The 18,180-nt window shown below is 44.1% G+C and overlaps 2 protein-coding genes across 2 annotated transcripts in view; one reads left to right on the top strand and one right to left on the bottom strand.

Moving 5' to 3' along the window:
• LOC144953347 (uncharacterized) overlaps window positions 1–1,265 on the top strand; it is a 142,030-nt gene extending 140,765 nt beyond the window's left edge. Inside the window, 1 exon segment of the mRNA XM_078883909.1 lies at window positions 1,252–1,265. Within this exon segment, the coding sequence (XP_078740035.1) occupies window positions 1,252–1,265 (14 nt within the window).
• The window catches only part of LOC144953332 (uncharacterized), a 446,639-nt gene that overhangs the window by 26,227 nt on the left and 402,232 nt on the right, over window positions 1–18,180 (bottom strand).

The following is an 18,180-nucleotide window of genomic DNA, read 5'->3' as shown; positions in this document are numbered from 1 at the left end:
ACTTTTTATTAAATTAATTATCACTATGGTCATATTAGAATCAGGATTGTGACTGCTAGATGAATGTTCTATCTCAATGACATCCAATAGCAATATACAATATCTGCATATGTTTCAATAAACGCACAAACTCAATATAAGCCCGTGATCATTGCAATTGTAATGACTACGGACTCAGACTGCAGAGGGTTATTTTATTTAGCATTTAACGCGGCGTAGGACCCAGGCGTCACGATATAGCAATGACGACGACGAAACAGCAACCAGCCAACACAGCCCCGAACCTCGTTCCTCCCCCTCTCTCATTCTCGGCGTGAACCTCCGCCCACACTTGGTCTCGCCTTCCCTTCTCAAACTCTCTCTATCCTGTTGTCACCACTTGTCCCTTAGTTGACGCACTGTCTTTACATCTCCCACCTCTATGACCTCTACCTGACCCCGCCATGGGCGGAGCAACTTGGGGGATTATCCCGGTGGCACCTGCGGGCAATACAACCATGCCCTGTCCCCCACTGCCCATGGAAGCACGTGTTCCCGACGGCCCTTGTTCTTTTCATTAGCGGATTGCGCTCTGGTGGGGAAAGGTCCTCGTTATGAATCGTTTCGCAACATTCAGGTCCAGAATAACGAACTTAAAAACATGTAAATTGATAACACTATAAACAATAACACTAAACATTAAACGACAAAAAATATATCAACTGGTTTTATAATTTATAGCGCCATTAACGGAGGTTCGGTATTTAAATATCATTAGAAGTATTACAATCGCACTCTACAGATATGTATGTAAATTATCTGTTCAATCGAACCGGGGGTCGGATATGTGAACTGTGAGGGGTACAGGACAAGAATATCATTCAAATTTTAGAATAACAATATGGTCGTAATAGCATTTTAATGGGCTTGAATGTATGTTATGTGCAAATGCAAATCGTTAGTCGTAGATGCGAGGGAGGGGTTAAGAGGTGCACGTTTAATGCAGTGTTAACATTTATTTTAGCATCATATTTAAGGACACTGTTGTTGATAAGAATTCTTCTGGACATGGCACGTGCCTTGTTCTACTCGATCAACCAAAATTAGTACAATGTCGGTCATACAGGAGTGTGATTTCATTCATGAGTAGTATTCACAGAGCCCCGATGACACTAACCTGCCTTAACAAAGTAATCTTGAGTGACTTAATTCTCAGCTCAGACATGATCATCGCAATCATTTCCAAAGACGTGTGGGGTCCTGCGAGAGCAGGTCCCGACTACTAACAGCTCGGCAGCAGAATCGGAAGTAGCTGCGTCGCCCTCGAAATGTGATGTTGCTGCTGTTGTTGTCGCTGCTGTTGTTGCTGCTGTAGTTGATTCTGTTGCTGTGATATACGCAGGGAGATGGTGTTCCGTGATGGGATGACGCTTTTGATTAAAGCCTCTGATCAAACTCACCCGATTGACGCCCTTGATCACATGTTAAGCTCTATCATAGTGAAACATAATATTATAACCTATGAACTACAACCTATCCATTGTAACGCTGTAAAATTAACCCGTAAAAACAAAGTTTTTCACTATAAATCCTTTATATGCGTGGCGGCTAGAGTCCTCTCTTCCTCTGGCTTAAGATGGCTGTCACCTATGGGTCAGATGATTGCCTGCCACCATTAAGCAATTGGTAATTAAATTTAATTTATTTTTCCTAAAAAGTGTACAATTTTGGAAAAAAAAATTAACGAAAATAAATTGTCACGCACAACGAGTCTGTGTGCAAAATGTCAGCTCGATTGGATCACGGGAAGTGGGTTAAAGATCGACTGAAAGATTTGCACGGTCGTAAGCGTGCAAGCAAGCAAGCAAGTGAACTTAATATAAAGGATTTAAAAAATTAACCCGTAAAAACAAAGTTTTTCACTATAAATCCTTTATATGCGTGGCGCCTAGAGTCCTCTCGTCCTCTGGCTTGAGATGGCTGTCACCTATGGGTCAGATGATTGCTTGCCACCATTAAGCAATTGGTAATGACATACAATTTTTTTTTCATAAAAAGTGTAACATTTTGGCACGGTCGTAAGCGCGCAAGCAAGCGCGCAAGCAAGCAAGTGAACTTAATATAAATGATTTAAAAAGAATATTACCTATTGGGTTTCACTCCCTCGTCGAGAAGGCCGCTCTCTTCCTTTTCTAAAGTTACATGCTAATTTCTCTGCATTCACGTTAAATCGAGGACAAAGTTTTTATTCAAAATAAGCGCACAATTACACACTGAGATGCACTTACATATTCATGCATGAAGCACAATGGGCACATTACTCTTCGGTATGTTAATAGACATGCGGATTGTACCTTCCAAAATTGACAATCGAATGCAAATATCCTGAAAGACAAAGGATTGGATCCTAGGGGGGGAGTTATAAGGCGGCTCAGAAGCAGAGCTCAATGCCATTTCGAGAAGGAACTTGATGAGGTTGGACGTTCGACTCGTCGCTCTGCTGATCGCCCTTCAACCGCGAGACAACGAAGCCTGGCGAGCACAATTGCTGTGTCGACACATCTTCAGACGGGTTCCAGACATCGATTTACCGTGAATCTCCAAGTAAGTGTCTATTTTCGCGGATAAATTCTTAAACGTGTTCGTCGTCAAATTAGCGGGATTTGTTTTGCCTCTCGTTTAGACACGAGCGTCGTTCTTGTTTTAGCAGTTAACAAAATCCAAAACTCAACGCTAAACATCCTTGCGGCCGATAGCGTACTTTTGACTCGATAACACCGCTGCTGTTACTATGCTCACATGGAGCAGAGAGGCTCTCCACAGCCCCACGCACACGGAGGCAAGAAGCCATTCAATTGCTCTGTGTGTGGGAAGGCATTTTCAAGGCCATCACATCTTCAGAGACACCAGAGAACACACACGGGCGAGAAGCCGTTCCTGTGCTCTGTGTGTGGGGAGGCATTTTCACGGGCATCAACTCGTCAAACTCACCAGAGAACACACACGGGCGAGAAGCCATTCCTGTGCTCTGTGTGTGGGGAGGCATTTGCACGGGCATCAACTCTTCAAACTCATCAGAGAACACACACGGGCGAGAAGCCATTCCTGTGCCCTGTGTGTGGGAAGACATTTGCAAAGTCATCACATCTTCAGAGTCATCAGAGAACACACACGGGTGAGAAGCCATTCCTGTGCCCTGTGTGTGGGAAGGCATTTGCACACTCGTCAACTCTTCAAGACCATCAGAGAACACACACGCGAGAGAAGCCATTCCTGTGCCCTGTGTGTGGGAAGGCATTTGCACAGTCATCACATCTTCAGAGTCATCAGAGAACACACACGGGCGAGAAGCCATGCCTATGCTCTGTGTGTGGGGAGGCATTTGCACGGGCATCAACTCTTCAAACTCATCAGAGAACACACACGGGTGAGAAGCCATTCCTGTGCCCTGTGTGTGGGGAGACATTTTCACACTCGTCATCTCTTAACAGGCATCAGAAGGTCCACAATGATAGGAAACTGAAATCAAAAGCTGAAATTCAAGGTGCTGCAATGAGTCCTGAAAAAGTTTCCACCTTCGATCCCATGCAGTTGGATCCCGAGAGATGGCTGGATGTAATGGAGTGGCTCGAGAGTCAACCAGAGAGCTCGGGGTGACTGAAAAAATATGATCTCATGTGGTTATACCTATTAAGCCGTATCGAGTACTTTTGTGTGTAATTTTGACCATTTTAGTTTTACAGTTTCGTGACGTGCACAGTGGTAGTTTGTAATGTTATCGGATTACTTGACGAAGTGGTGTGATGTGCACTGGTTGTGAGAGGGTTGAATTTTAGTCGTTAGGTGTTCCTGTTGAGCTAAAGTTGGAATGCGTCTGTAGGTACATCTTTACTCAACATTTTAAACGTTTTTTTCAGGTATATAGCTTTTTTTGATTGGTATTAATCGACTTTAGATATCTGATTCCAGGATGTACATTGACTCGTTCGTTGAATATATGGCCTTGACTTCAACATAGACGCACAGTGAACAAACGTGGTGAACTAATCAGGAAATCATGGGGAATGATACTTTAACGCTTTGGTATTCCTGGAACGGGTATGGTTTGCACTGTACTGACATAATAAACATTCGGTTCGAGTTTTGACGTAAAAATGATTGCAAGATGAATAAAAACGTATTTTTAACAAATGTTTGTCCCTTATTTATTTTACGATGTTCATAGCAAAAACATGTTAACAGAATTTCAGGTGGAAGATCTCCGTCACACAAGTGTGCCCTTAACCGGCAGCATCTTGTTACAAATGTTATCGCAGTAAACAATTCGGACCACAGCAGGACACTCAATCTCGAGCATTTGCGAAGCAACGATATGAGAGGGCTAAGACCCGCAAGTTTATTCGAGTGTTGACGTTATTTTAGCTATATAGTTAAGTACATGTATGTGATAAGAATTCGTCAAAATGGTAGGTTTCTTGTTCTCCTTAAATCAACCAAAATTATGACAAATGCCATAAAATGAGTGTGCGCTAATTCTTCAGTAGTATTCGCTAAACACAGATGGCACTAACCTAAGTAAACTTTAGTCTCTCAAATCTCAACTCAGATAGGATCATCTCAATTATTTCCATGAACGTGTGGGGTCCCACGAGAGCAGAGCCGGCTACAAACAGCCGGGCGGCAGTTGGAGCAGAAGCAGAAGTCGCTGCTTTGTCATCGAACGGTTTCATAGCTGCCGTAGTTGCTTCTGTTACTGTTATATACGCAGAATGTTGGTGCTTATATAAAAAAAAACTCTGATCAAACCTACCATTCAACGCTCTCGATCGACGCCTTTGATATATTCTTACATTGTTAACTCTCACACTGTGAACGTTAACAATTTGAACTCCAACAATATAATTTAAAAACATTAACATATACATTTGAAGAATATACAAATTACCGTAAACAAGTGTTAAAGTAAACTCAAAATTTGTGAAATCTAACAATATAACCTAACGCTATAAAATAACATTATTAACTAGTGTTATAGATTAGCAAACCGTACAATGAAGTGTTATATTTGAATCTCAATCGAATAATTAGAATCATTCCGTGGTCCTCTTCGAATCGCACTATGCTCGTAAGTATGTAACATGTATGTATGTAATATGGACGTGCCAACAAATGGTGGGATATGTGAAGCGGAAGGTGCAGGATCAGGATGGGATTAAAATTATTTGAATAACACTTTGGTGGTATTAGGATCAAGCTGCCCACTGCTGGATGAATGTTCCATCTCAATGGCATCAAATAGCAATATTCAGTATGAATGTATAAAATAATCGCACAAACCCAATATTAGACCGTGAAATAATGAATCGTTACAATTGTAATGACTCCGGACTGCAGAGGGTTCTTTTATGTAGCCTTTGACGCGGTTTCAGACCCCAGGCGTCACGATATAGCAACGACGACGACGAGACATCAACCAGCCAACACAGCCCCAAACCTCGTTCCTCCCCCTCTCTCATTCTCGGCGTGAACCTCCGCCCACACTTGGTCTCGCCTTCCCTACTCAAACTCTCTCTATCCTGTTGTCACCAATTGCCCCTTAGTTGACGCACTGTCTTTACATCACCCACCTCTATGACCTCTACATGACCCCGCAATGGGCGGAGCAACTTGGGGGGCATACCTGGTGGCACCTGTAGGCAATACAACCATGCACTGTCCCCCACTGCCCATGGAAGCACGTGCTCCCGCCGCCCCGAGTTCTTTTAATTAGCGGATTGCGCTCTGGTGGGGAAAGGTCCTCGTTATGAATCGTTTTGCAACGTTCAGGTCCAGAATACCGAAATATACCGGGAATCACCTGTACTTAAAAAACATGTAAATTGATAACACTATAAACAATAACACTAAACATTAAACGACAAAAAAAATATCAACTGGTTTTATAATTTATAGCACCATAAACGCAGGTACGGTATTTAAATCTCATTAGAAGTATTATAATGCCACTCGACACATGAATGTAAATTGTCCGTTCAATCGAACTGGCGGTCGGATATGCGAATTGTGGGGGGTACAGGGCAAGCATCGCATTCAAATTTTAGAATAACAATATGGTCGTATTAGCAAATTACTGTGCTTGAATGTATGTTATGTGCAAATGCTAATTGTTAGTCGTAAATGCGAGGGAGGGGTTAAGAGGTGCACGTTTAATCCAGTTATAACAGTTACTTTAGCATACTATTTAATTACACTATTGTTGATAAGAATTCGTCAACAAAAATTAGTACAATGTGGGTCATACAGGAGTGTGATTTCATACATACGAGCAGCGTTCGCTTGCACGTTCACTCTACATAAATATGCGCAGTGTGATTCCAAAACGATCACATTGCGATTCTAATACTTCTAATTATATTCTAATATTGTATTAGAATATGTCTATTCTTTGGTTCTTTCGATAAAGTCACGTAGGTAGAAATAAAACAATAAATCACGACGTATCGGACGTAACACATCGCGGACAACGCGATTTTCATCTGAATGCGCTTGTGTTGCGTTCGAAACGTCGTGATTTATTTGGTTTTATTTCTACCTACGTGACTTTACCGAAAGAACCAAAGAGTATGGATTCCTGCAGTCACAGACATGTTACATGCATATATACTTACTTCATACAGACATGTTAAATACAGACATGATACATGCATACATACTTACTACATACAGACATGTTACGTACAGACATGTTGCATGCACATATACTTACTACAAACAGACATGCTACATGCACATATACTTACTACATACAGAGATGTTACATGCATGCATGTTACGTATTTACGACCGTAGTCTGATTGGAAGAGTACCACGGAGTGATTCGAATAATTTGAATGCGATTCGAATATCACACTTCAATGTAGGTTGTTCTAATCTATAACACTAGTTAATAATGCTATTGTATAGCCTTATAATGTATAGCTCATAGTCTATACTCTTAGTTCTTTCGGTAAAGTCACGTAGGTAAAAATGAAATTAAAATTAATAAAAATAAAACAATAAAAATCACGACGTCTTCAGGTGAAACCGTCACAGCAAAATATCTGTACCTTATATAGTGGTTAAGGGGGGAGGAGCCAGGAAGGGCAGCGGGGGAGGAGGAGTTGTGAAGTGGTCAATTACTGCTTTTGTTATACTGCTGGGTGGGTAAATGAATTAGATACGATTACGCCGCTCTTTGTTATGTTGTTTGTGCACAAGTCACTGTGGGATGAATGGACTCGTGGTCACTGTTTATACCAGTGTTGGCTGTTAGAGTTTACTATAACACTAGTTTACAGTATTTTGTATATTCTTCAAATGTATATGTTAATGTTTAAGTTATATTGTTGGAATTCATAATGTTAACGTTCACAGTGTGAGAGTTTACATAGTAACAGTATATCAAAAGGCGTCGATCGATGGCTTCGATCTGGTAGGTTGCATCAGAGTTTTTCATCAAAGGCGTTATCCCATCACGGGACACCAACATGCTGCGTATATAACAGTAACAGAAGCAACTACAGCAGCTACAAAACCGTTCGATGGCAAAGCAGCGACTTCTGCTTCTGCTCAAACTGCCGCCCGGCTGTTTGCAGCCGACTCTGCTCTCGTGGGACTCCACACGTCTATGGAAACAATTGAGATGATCCTATCTGAGTTGAGATTTGAGCGACTAAAGTTTACTTTGTTTAAACATAACTTAGTGTAGGTTAGTGCCATCGGTGTTTAGCGAATACTACCGAAGAATTAGCTCACACTCATTTATGACATAATTTGTCATAATTTTGGTTGATTAAGGAGAACAAGACACCTGCCATGTCGACGAATTCTTATCATAAATGAACTTAACTATCTTGCTAAAAAAACGTCAACACACGAATAAACTTGCAGGTCTTAGCCCCCTCATATCGTTGCTTCGCAGATGCTCGAGATTGAGTGTCCTGCTGTGGTCCGAATTGTTTATTGTGATAACATTTGGCTGTTCAAAGCAGTCTGCAACCGTGAATTGTGCAGCTTGGAATAATTGAGGACATCACATCTATTTTGTTGGTTCTCGAAAACTGAGACCAATAATTAGGAGGCAAATCACGAGCGAAAGCGATAGCACTTGCCAAGAATGTCTCAATTAATCGAGAACGAAAGTAAGAAGTTCGAAGGCTGTCATATACCGCTACATTTACGAGTTGGCTCTTTGGGGCTGTACAATGTGTATAGTTGAAGGTGCTAGGTGTTGTCTTCTTCTAACAGCTACTAACATGCGTGTTATGACTGTTTTTTGGATTTGTCCATTGTTGTTCTTTTTTTTAGGCTTTTTTTTGTTCTGTCACTTGAATGTTGCAGTTTGAGAATTTGTCATGTGACAGTGGTGTTTTTCTAAGTATTAATATAATAATATTCCGTCTTTTGCTATTCGATGACATTGAGATGAGACCTTCATCTAGCAGTGAAAATCGTGATTGTAATACGACCGTGTTGTAATTTTAATTTTTTTTTTATCCGATCCTTGCACGTAGACCATATATACATATGAGCAAAGTGCTATTCTAATAAGACCACACTGTGAATCTAATGCTTCTAATGAGATTATAATACCTTACCTCCGTTTATATCGTTCTAAATTAAAACACTAGTTTATAGTCGTTTTATGTTTAGTATTATCGTTTATAGTGTTACAGTTTACATGTTATAGAGTACAGTTTATCCCTGGCACACTTCGGGATTAAGGACTGGTACGTTGAGAAACGATTAACTACGGGGACCTTTCCCCTCAAGAAACACGTGTCAATCGGGTAGACAGTCAAGATGCTGCCGGTTAAGGGCACACTTGTGTGACGGAGATCCTCCACCTGAAACTCGCTTAACATGTTTTTGCTAGGAACATTATAAAATAAAGAAAGGACAAACATTTGTTAAAAATACGTTTTTATTCATCTGCAATCATTTTTACGTCAAAACTCGAAGGGAATATTTATTATGTCCTATGTTCACGCATTTCCAGTACAACGCAAACCATTTCCCTTCCAGGAATACCAAAGCGTTAAAGTATCATTCCCCATGATTTCCTTAATAGTTCACCACATTTGTTCACTGTGCGTCTATGTTGAAGTCAAGGCCATATATCCAACGAACGCGTCATCAATGTACATCCTGAAATCGGTTATGAAAGTCGATGAATACCAACCAAAAAAAGCTATATACTTGAAAAAATCCTTTTAAAATGTTGAGAAAAGATCTAATTACAGACGCTTTCCAACTTTAGCTCAACAGGAACACTTAACGACCACAATTCAACCATCTCACAACCAGTACTCATCACACCACTTCAGCAAGTAATCCGATAACATTACAAACCACCACTGTACACGTCATTAAACTCTCAAAAAAACTATAAAACTAAAATGGTCAAAATTAAACACAAAAGTACTCAAGACAGCTTAATAGGTATAACCGCATGCAACATTATATTTCAGTCACCCCGAGCTCTCGGTTTGATCCTCGAGCCACTCCATTACATCCAGCCATCTCTCGGGATCCAACTGCATGGGATCGAAGGTGGAAACTTCTTCAGGACTCATTGCAGCACCTTGAATTTCAGCTTTTGATTTCAGTTTCCTATCATTGTGGACCTTCTGATGCCTGTTCATGGTTGATGACCGTGCAAATGCCTTCCCACACACAGGGCACAAGAATGGCTTCTCACCAGTGTGTTTTCTCTGATGAGTTTGAAGAGTTGACGACCGTGCAAATGCCTTCCCACACACAGGGCACAGGAATGGCTTCTCGCCCGTGTGTGTTCTCTGGTGACTCTGAAGATGTGATGAGTTTGTAAATGTCTTCCCACACACAGGGCACAGGAATGGCTTCTCGCCCGTGTGTGTTCTCTGATGAGTTTGAAGAGTTGACGACTGTGCAAATGTCTTCCCACACACAGAGCAAAGGAATGGCTTCTCACCAGTGTGTGTTCTCTCGTGACTCTGAAGATGTGACGAGTGTGCAAATGTCTTCCCACACACAGGGCACAGGAACGGCTTCTCGCCCGTGTGTGTTCTCTGGTGTCTCTGAAGATGTGATGGCCATGAAAATGTCTTCTCACACACAGAGCAATTGAATGGCTATAGTCGTGAAATAATGAATCATTACAATTGCAATGACTCCGGACTCACACTGCAGAGGGTTATTTTATTTAGCCTTTAACGCGGTTTCAGACCCCAGGCGTCACGATATAGCAACGACGACGACGAGACAGCAACCAGCCAAAACAGCCCCAAACCTCGTTCCTCCCCCTCTCTCATTCTCGGCGTGAACCTCCGCCCACACTTGGTCTCGCCTTTCCTTCTCGAACTCTCTCTTTCTTGTCCCTTAGTTGATGCACTGTCTTTAGATCACCCACCTCTATGACCTCTACCTGACCCCGCCATGGGCGGAGCAACTTGGGGGACATACAGATATGTATGTAAATTATCTGTTCAATCGAACCGGGGGTCGGATATGTGAACTGTGGGGGGGGGGGTACAGGGCAAGAATCGCATTCAATTTTTAGAATAACAATATGGTCGTATTAGCATTTTAATGGACTTTAATATATGTTACGTGCAAATGCAAATCGTTAGTCGTAAATGCGAGGGAGGGGTTAAGAGGTGCACGTTAAATCCAGCGTTAACATTTATTTTAGCATCATATTTAAGGACACTGTTGTTGATAAGAATTCGTCTGGACATGGCACGTGCCTTGTTCTACTAGATCAACCAAAATTAGTACAACATTAGTACAATGTCGGTTATTCAGGAGTGTGATTTCATTCATGAGTAGTATTCACAGAGCCCCGATGACACTAACCTACCTAAAGTTATGGTTAAACAAAGTAATCTTGAGTGACTTAATTCTCAGCTCAGACATGATCATCGCAATCATTTCCAAAGACGTGTGGGGTCCTGCAAGAGCAGGTCCCGACTACAAACAGCTTGGCAGCAGAATCGGAAGTAGCTGCGCCGCCCTCGAAATGTGATGTTGCTGCTGTTGTTGTCGCTGCTGTTGTTGCTGCTGTAGTTGCTTCTGTTGCTGTTATATACGCAGAGAGGTGGTGTTCCGTGATGGGATGACGCCTTTGATCAAAGACTGATCAAACTTAACTAATTGACGCCCTTGATCGTCGCATTTGATCAACTCTGATATTGTAGACTCTCACATCTTAAGCGCTATCATAGTGAAACATAATATTATAACCTATGAACTACAACCTATCCATTGTAACGCTGTAAAAGAATATTACCCATTGGGTTTCACTCCCTCGTCGAGAAGGCCGCTCTCTTCCTTTTCTAAAGTTACATGCTAATTTCTCTGCATTCACTTTAAATCGAGGACAAAGTTTTTTCCATTAATTCAAAATAAGCGAAAAATTACATCCAGCCATCTCTCGGGATCCAACTGCATCGGATCGAAGGTGGAATTATCTTCAGGAATCATTGCAGCACCTTGAATTTCACCTTTTGATTTCAGTTTCTTATCATCGTGGACCTTCTGATGCCTGTTCAGTTTTGATGATGGTGCAAATGTCTTTCCACACACAGGGCACAGGAATGGCTTCTCGCCCGTGTGTTCTCTGGTGAGTTTGAAGAGTTGATGAGTGTGCAAATGTCTTCCCACACACAGAGCACAGGAATGGCTTCTCGTCCGTGTGTGTTTTCTTATGATCTTGAAGAGTTGATGATTGTGCAATTGTCTTCCCACACACAGAGCACAGGAACGGCTTCTCGCCCGTGTGTGTTCTCTGGCGTTTCTGAAGATGTGATGAGTGTGCAAATGTCTTCCCACACACAGAGCACAGGAATGGCTTCTCGCCCGTGTGTGTTCTCTGATGACTCTGAAGATGTGATGAGAGTGCAAATGCCTTCCCACACACAGGGCATAGGAATGGCTTCTCGCCCGTGTGTGTTCTCTGGTGTCTCTGAAGATGTGATGGCCATGAAAATGTCTTCCCACACACAGAGCAATTGAATGGCTTCTTGCCTCCGTGTACGTGGGGCTGTGGAGAGCGTCTCTGTTCCATGTGAGCGTAGTAACTGCAGCGGTGTTATCGAGGCAAAAGTACGCTATCGTCTGCAAGGATGTTTAGCGTTTGGATTTTGTTAACTGCTAAAACAAGAACGACACTCGCGTCTAACCGAGACGCAAAAAAATCCCGCTAATTTGACGACTAACACGTTTAAGAGTTTATCCGTGAAAATAGACACTTACTTGGAGATTCACGGTTATCGATGTCTGGAACACGTCTGAAGATGTCGCCACGAACTCTCCCGACGCAAAGTCGCCTAACTGTCGTCACAGCAATTGTGCTCGCCAGGCTGCGTTGTCTCGCGGTTGAAGGGCGATCAGCAGAGCGACGAGTCGAGCGTCCAACCTCATCAAGTTCCCTCTCGAAATGGCATTGAGCTCTGCTTTTGAGCCGCCTTATAACTCCCCCCCTAGGATCCAATCCTTTGTCTTTCAGGATATTTACATTCGATTGTTAATTTTGGATGGCACAATCCGCATGTCTATTAACATACCGAAGGGTAATGTGCCCATTATGCTTCATGCATGAATATGTAAGTCGTATGGATGTTATGTACACGCGATTTTGTGTATATTATGGGTAACGGCGCTTTGTGAGAGAGAGAGCGCGCTTTGAGGGTGCGTGATGACGCCGTTGTGGGTGTCTCAAAGGTTAACGCTAATGGGACCGTAAATTGGCGCCAAGTTGCGTCGCGTATTCGGTTGGTCGCATGCAGCCACGAGTTGCTTTGCGAGTTGGGTTGTGTAACCAATGTGGTTGGTAAAATATTGGTTAAAAATTCCCCGATATGACTGCTGCGCGCAGCAAGCTGGGGCTGTGCGTCTATCGTTGTTGGGATTGTTACAATAAGACGGGGGAAGCAATTTGTGACCCCCAGCAAAGGGAAGCTGGGGTGCACGAATGGAGAAAACTGGCCACGTGTTCGCACGTTGGGCCGCCATTTTGCGCACACGCGGGGTATGGCGTCGATGCGCTTTGCGGAAAGGGCAGCCATTTTGAGTGCGCGCGAGATATTGCGCGAACGCGCTGGGCGAAGGGGGCCGCCATTTTGAGTGCGCGGGAAAAACCTCGGTGGGGCAAATATTCCATCTGTTATGCCTGCCATTGTTGATTGGGTGATGCACGAGTGGTGGTCACGTCGGCCTATGGCTGATGGCTGACCTGACAGCCCGGAGGCGAAACCTCCGTGGTATGTCTTAAACTAATGGGCCGTGTGCTCATATGGCTCGGGGAGTCATGGTTCAGTTGTGCGGTGGCAGACTGAACCTGGTGTGCTGGGGGCTCACGGGATTTGGGTTAGGGCGTTATTGTCTCTATAAGAGAACATTACCCCGTGGGGGGGGTCGTTGATATCTGGCCTTACCGAGGGATTGGTCTTCCCTTGGCTATGAAGCGCATTTCAAAGATTGATGGAGCTCGTTTGACGGGGTTGCAGTGGCAGACGTGTCTTATATATTTGGACGATATCATTGTCTTCAGCCGCACATTTGAGGAACATTTAACACGGCTGGAGACAGTGTTCACGAGGATGCGCTCTGCGAATTTAAAATTTAAACCAAAGAAATGCCACCTACTGCAACGGTCCGTCCGTTATCTGGGGCACATTGTGAGTGCTGAGGGGGTGTCCACGGATCCGGAAAAGACGGCGTGCGTCCGGGATTGGCCGACTCCGGCCACCGTGGGGGATGTTCGGCGGTTTTTGGGATTTGCCTCGTATTACCGAAGATTTGTGCCGGGTTTTGCGACGATTGCGAGGCCCTTGCATCTCCTTATGGGTAAAGGACGGAAATTTGTTTGGGGACAGCCGGAAGAGGCGGCCTTTCGGAGTCTGCGTGATCTATTGGCTACGGCTCCGACATTGGATTATCCCGATTTTGATCGCCCTTTCATTCTTGATACGGACGCGAGTGACACAGGTAATGGGGCGGTATTATCACAGTCTAAAGGGGGCGTAGAGCGCGTCGTGGCGTATGGTAGCCGAGTCTTGTCGCCTGCGGAAACACGCTACTGTGTCACTCGTAGAGAACTTTTGGCGGTTGGTTTTTCCTACGGCAATTTCGACCGTACCTTTACGGTCGTTCTTTTATTGTGCGTACGGATCATGCGGCCTTGCAATATGCACTTAAAATGGACCAGCCATCGGGACAGTGGGCACGTTGGTTGGACACGCTACAGGCATTCTCCTTCCAAATTCAACATCGGAAGGGAGTGCGCCATGCGAACGCTGACGCACTTTCCAGATTACCAGGGCACGCCCCTTGTAAATGTGCGTCGGGGACGCATAGGTGTTCGCCGATTCTAAACCCCCCTCAGCCGCTTACGTTGGCCGTCGAGAAGTCGGATACTCCGATGGAACCGGGACCGACTGACGGGGTTTTGAATCTGCCGCGGTCTGTCTGGATTCGGGAACAAATGATGAATGAGTTGTTGTTGTCCATGCGGAAGCGGTCTATGAGGGACAATGGGAGTCCGAGTACGGCTGTGGGGCCGCGAACCGCTCTCCGAGATGGTCTGCTTATGTGGCAAGAAGGGTTCCAGGAAAGCTGGCGTGTGGTGCTACCAACGTCCTTGCGATTCGAGTTGATTAGAACTCTCCATTGTGACACACTATTGCATTTAGGGGTGCAGAAGACTTTGTTGACGTTGCAACGTCATTATTTTTGGCAAGGCTGGTGTGTGTCCATCGCTGATGGGATAGTAAGGGAGGAGCATGGCCGAGTGCTGCTCATCCCCGAAATGGCACTAGCTGAGAGTATGGTAAATGGATGTTGCCGTGGGTTGACGACCACGGTGAGGGTTACGGCGAATTAAACGTTACCGCTGGGGAGCGTGGCTCTCTCCACGCGAGGGTGTGCGATTAGGGGTTTTGTTGGTTTGTTGAGAGTGACTGTGGGTACATGCTGTGTACGTCTGAGGTCTGTGCTGGTCCTCAAGGGGGGACTGCTGGTGGGTAAGAGCAGAAATTTTTTTTGTTGTTGTTGTTTTCACGTGTAAATAATATTGTTGTTAAAATGTAAATACTGGGGCGTCCATCGCGGTTATTTGGGTAATTATTGGGGTTTTCTTAAGCGGGCCGGAATTACATCGTCTCCACTACCCTGGGGCCGGGTGGCTGTCGTGTACGACATGCGGATGTGCGTTGTTGTGCTTTGTGCTGTTGTTGTTCTTGTTGTTATATTACATGCTTAGTGTCCTTTAAGGGGGAAGGTCGGTTCACCGCATTACGCTTTGGTATTGTTCAGCCGAGGTCGGCTGGGTTTTTTCTATGGGGGAGGGTGGTGTAATGCGGGCGAAAGCGACCTTCCGGATGTGACGTCACGAGGAGGCGGAGCCAGGTGACGTGGGGGAAAGGTTGGGGTCCTTAAGCGGGTAAACCGGAAAGAGAAGGCAGTCGGGTTGTGAATGGAAAAGGGTGAGGCCACGAGGGCGAACGAGAGGAGGGGGGCACCGCCGGCGAGCGGGAGCCGACCCCAGAGTACAGCCAGGAAGGCTGTGTGTTAGAGGCAGCGGTGTGGCTGCAGAGAGTCGCAGGAGCGACGAAGAGAGAGGAGAGTACAGCCAGGAAGGCTGTGTGTTAGAGGCAGCGGTGTGGCTGCAGAGAGTCGCAGGAGCGACGAAGAGAGAGAGACAGCACGAGGCTGTCAGCGCTGCGGAGTGAGCAGCAGCGATTACAGCCAAGGGGGCTGAGAGTGAGTAACAGCAGCGGAGCTGCTGTGGGGGCTACAAGAGCGACAGAGACCAACAGAGGGGCTGCTGGTGGAGTCTGGAGAGACATCGGAGTCAGCACTGTGGGGACTGAGCAAAGAGGAGACAGCCGTGTGGGTAATACAGTACGGACCAAATAAAGGACACTGAGCCAGAGATCGTGGTCAAGTCTTTTATTACAAACGTACCAGTCACTAATCCCGAAGTATGTCGGGGTTAAACTGTACTCTATAACATGTAAACTGTAATACTATAAACGATAACACTAAACATTAAACGATTATAAACTAGTGTTTAAATTTACAACCATATAATCGGAGATAAGGTATTATAATATTATTAGAAGCATTAGAATCACAGTGTGGTCGTATACGAATCGCTAATATGTATGTATAGTGTACGTGCAAGGATCGTATACAAATTATTACAATTACAACATGGTCATATTACAATCACGATTTTCACTGCTAGATTTCATCGAATAACAAAAGACGGAATTTATTTATATAAATACACGCACAAACCCATTATAAACTCATGAGATTATGAATCGTTACAATTATTATAACAATCACAAATTGTGACAAAGAGAAATTCCCACAAGCATAACACCACGCTCACGTGACGAATTCTTAAACAAACTGCAACACTCAAGTGACAGAACTCAACAAAAAACGCCGCAATAAAAAAAACATCAATGCACAAATCCTAAACACAGACAACACACGCACGTTCGTTGCTGTTAGAAGAAAACAACACCTAGCACCTTCAACTATACACATCATACAGCCAACTCGTAAATGGGGCGGTATATGACAGCCTTCGCTGCTGTCGACGGGGCAAAGCAGCGAGTGTTTAACTCAGAATCCGTGTCATCAACCGGTCACAGCGCCTTACCCAAACTACATCTCCCCAACAAAGCAGCCTTGCCTATGCTGTGTATTTTAGCAGTATATTTACGAACGCACTTGAAGATAACAATTTCGTCTTGAAAAGGCAGGCGACTTGTTCTACCAACATTATTTCAATTCATATCCGAAAGAAGTATGAGTTCATTCATGAGTAGTATTCACTAAGCCCCGATGGCACTAACCAACACACAGTTATGATTAAACAAAGTAAACACGAGCGAGACGGCCTCAACTTGAAGAGAAAGTTGACAAACTCACGGGTGCCATCACCCAGCTGCTACAACGCCTGTCGGATGAGACGCTGCGTCCCGTGGCACCAACCAGGCGAGTAAAGGAAGATCTGAGCCCCAATCGAAGGCCGCCACCCGAACATCAGCAGCAGTAGATAGCGTGATTCTAATAGGACCACGTTGTTATTATAATAATTTTAATGCGATCAAAACCGCGCACCTCAAATTTAGCATTCTCGACTCCAGATGTGCATCTACATATAACGTACATTCTAGCTCAGTGTAATTCTAATACCACCATAGTGTTATTCTAATCATTTTAATCCGATCCTAATCCTGCACCCCCCCCCCCCCCCCCCCCATATACGACCTCCTGTTCGCATATCCAAAGGCCATATTACATACATACAAGCACAGTTCGCTTGCACGTACATTACACATACATGCGCAAAGTGTGATTCTAATACGATCACATTGTGATTCTAATAATTGTAATGATATTCAAACATTGTTTTGAAGCTTTCACGACTGCAGGAATTAATACTATTTGGTTCTTTCGATAAAGTCACGTAGGTAGAATTAAAGCAAAATAAATCACGACGTTTCGGAGGCAACACAAGCGCCCGAAACGATGTCTGCGGTAGACATCGCGGATTACGCTTATGGTGTTATAAATGACGTATTAAAAAAACTATTTTATAGTCGTCTAATGTTAAGTGTAGTCTTTAGAGTGTTACAGTTTACATGTTTTAGAGTGCAAGTGATCTCCGGTATACTTCGAGGGACCGGAAGGTTGCTAAACTATTTATAACGGGGACCTTTCCCCTCTAGGACCACATGTTGATGGGGGAGACAGCCAAGATGTTTTAGGATTAGGATCGGATTAAAATGATTAGAATAATGCATCTTAAACAACTACGCTGGTTTGGTCGTCTGCGTGCGTATCTGGACGTTTATTTATTTATTTACGGCCCCGCCCTGACAGCTCACTCTGATTCGATAAAAATAAAACAGCTGGCAAAAAGCGAAAGCTCACATTGATTCGATATAAATAAATACTACCGCCGGCAAAGAGAGCGAAAGCATACGTCTGGCAAGGTCTGCGCCGCAGTGGTGCAGTGCACTGTGGGCACAGACCCTGCGCTGTGTGAGTGTGCTGTGTATGCAAGTATGCGAATGGTAGTTACGCTAATATTACGTATATTTATGTAAAAAATGGGTGCTGGGTGCTGCGATTAGATAATAGATAATAGATAGATAATCG

The sequence above is a fragment of the Lampetra fluviatilis genome, chromosome 74 (genome assembly GCF_964198595.1).
Source record: "Lampetra fluviatilis chromosome 74, kcLamFluv1.1, whole genome shotgun sequence".
Lineage (NCBI taxonomy): Eukaryota > Metazoa > Chordata > Hyperoartia > Petromyzontiformes > Petromyzontidae > Lampetra > Lampetra fluviatilis.
The sequence above is the reverse complement of the archived record's forward strand: the minus strand, read 5'-3'. Positions and strand labels throughout refer to the sequence as shown.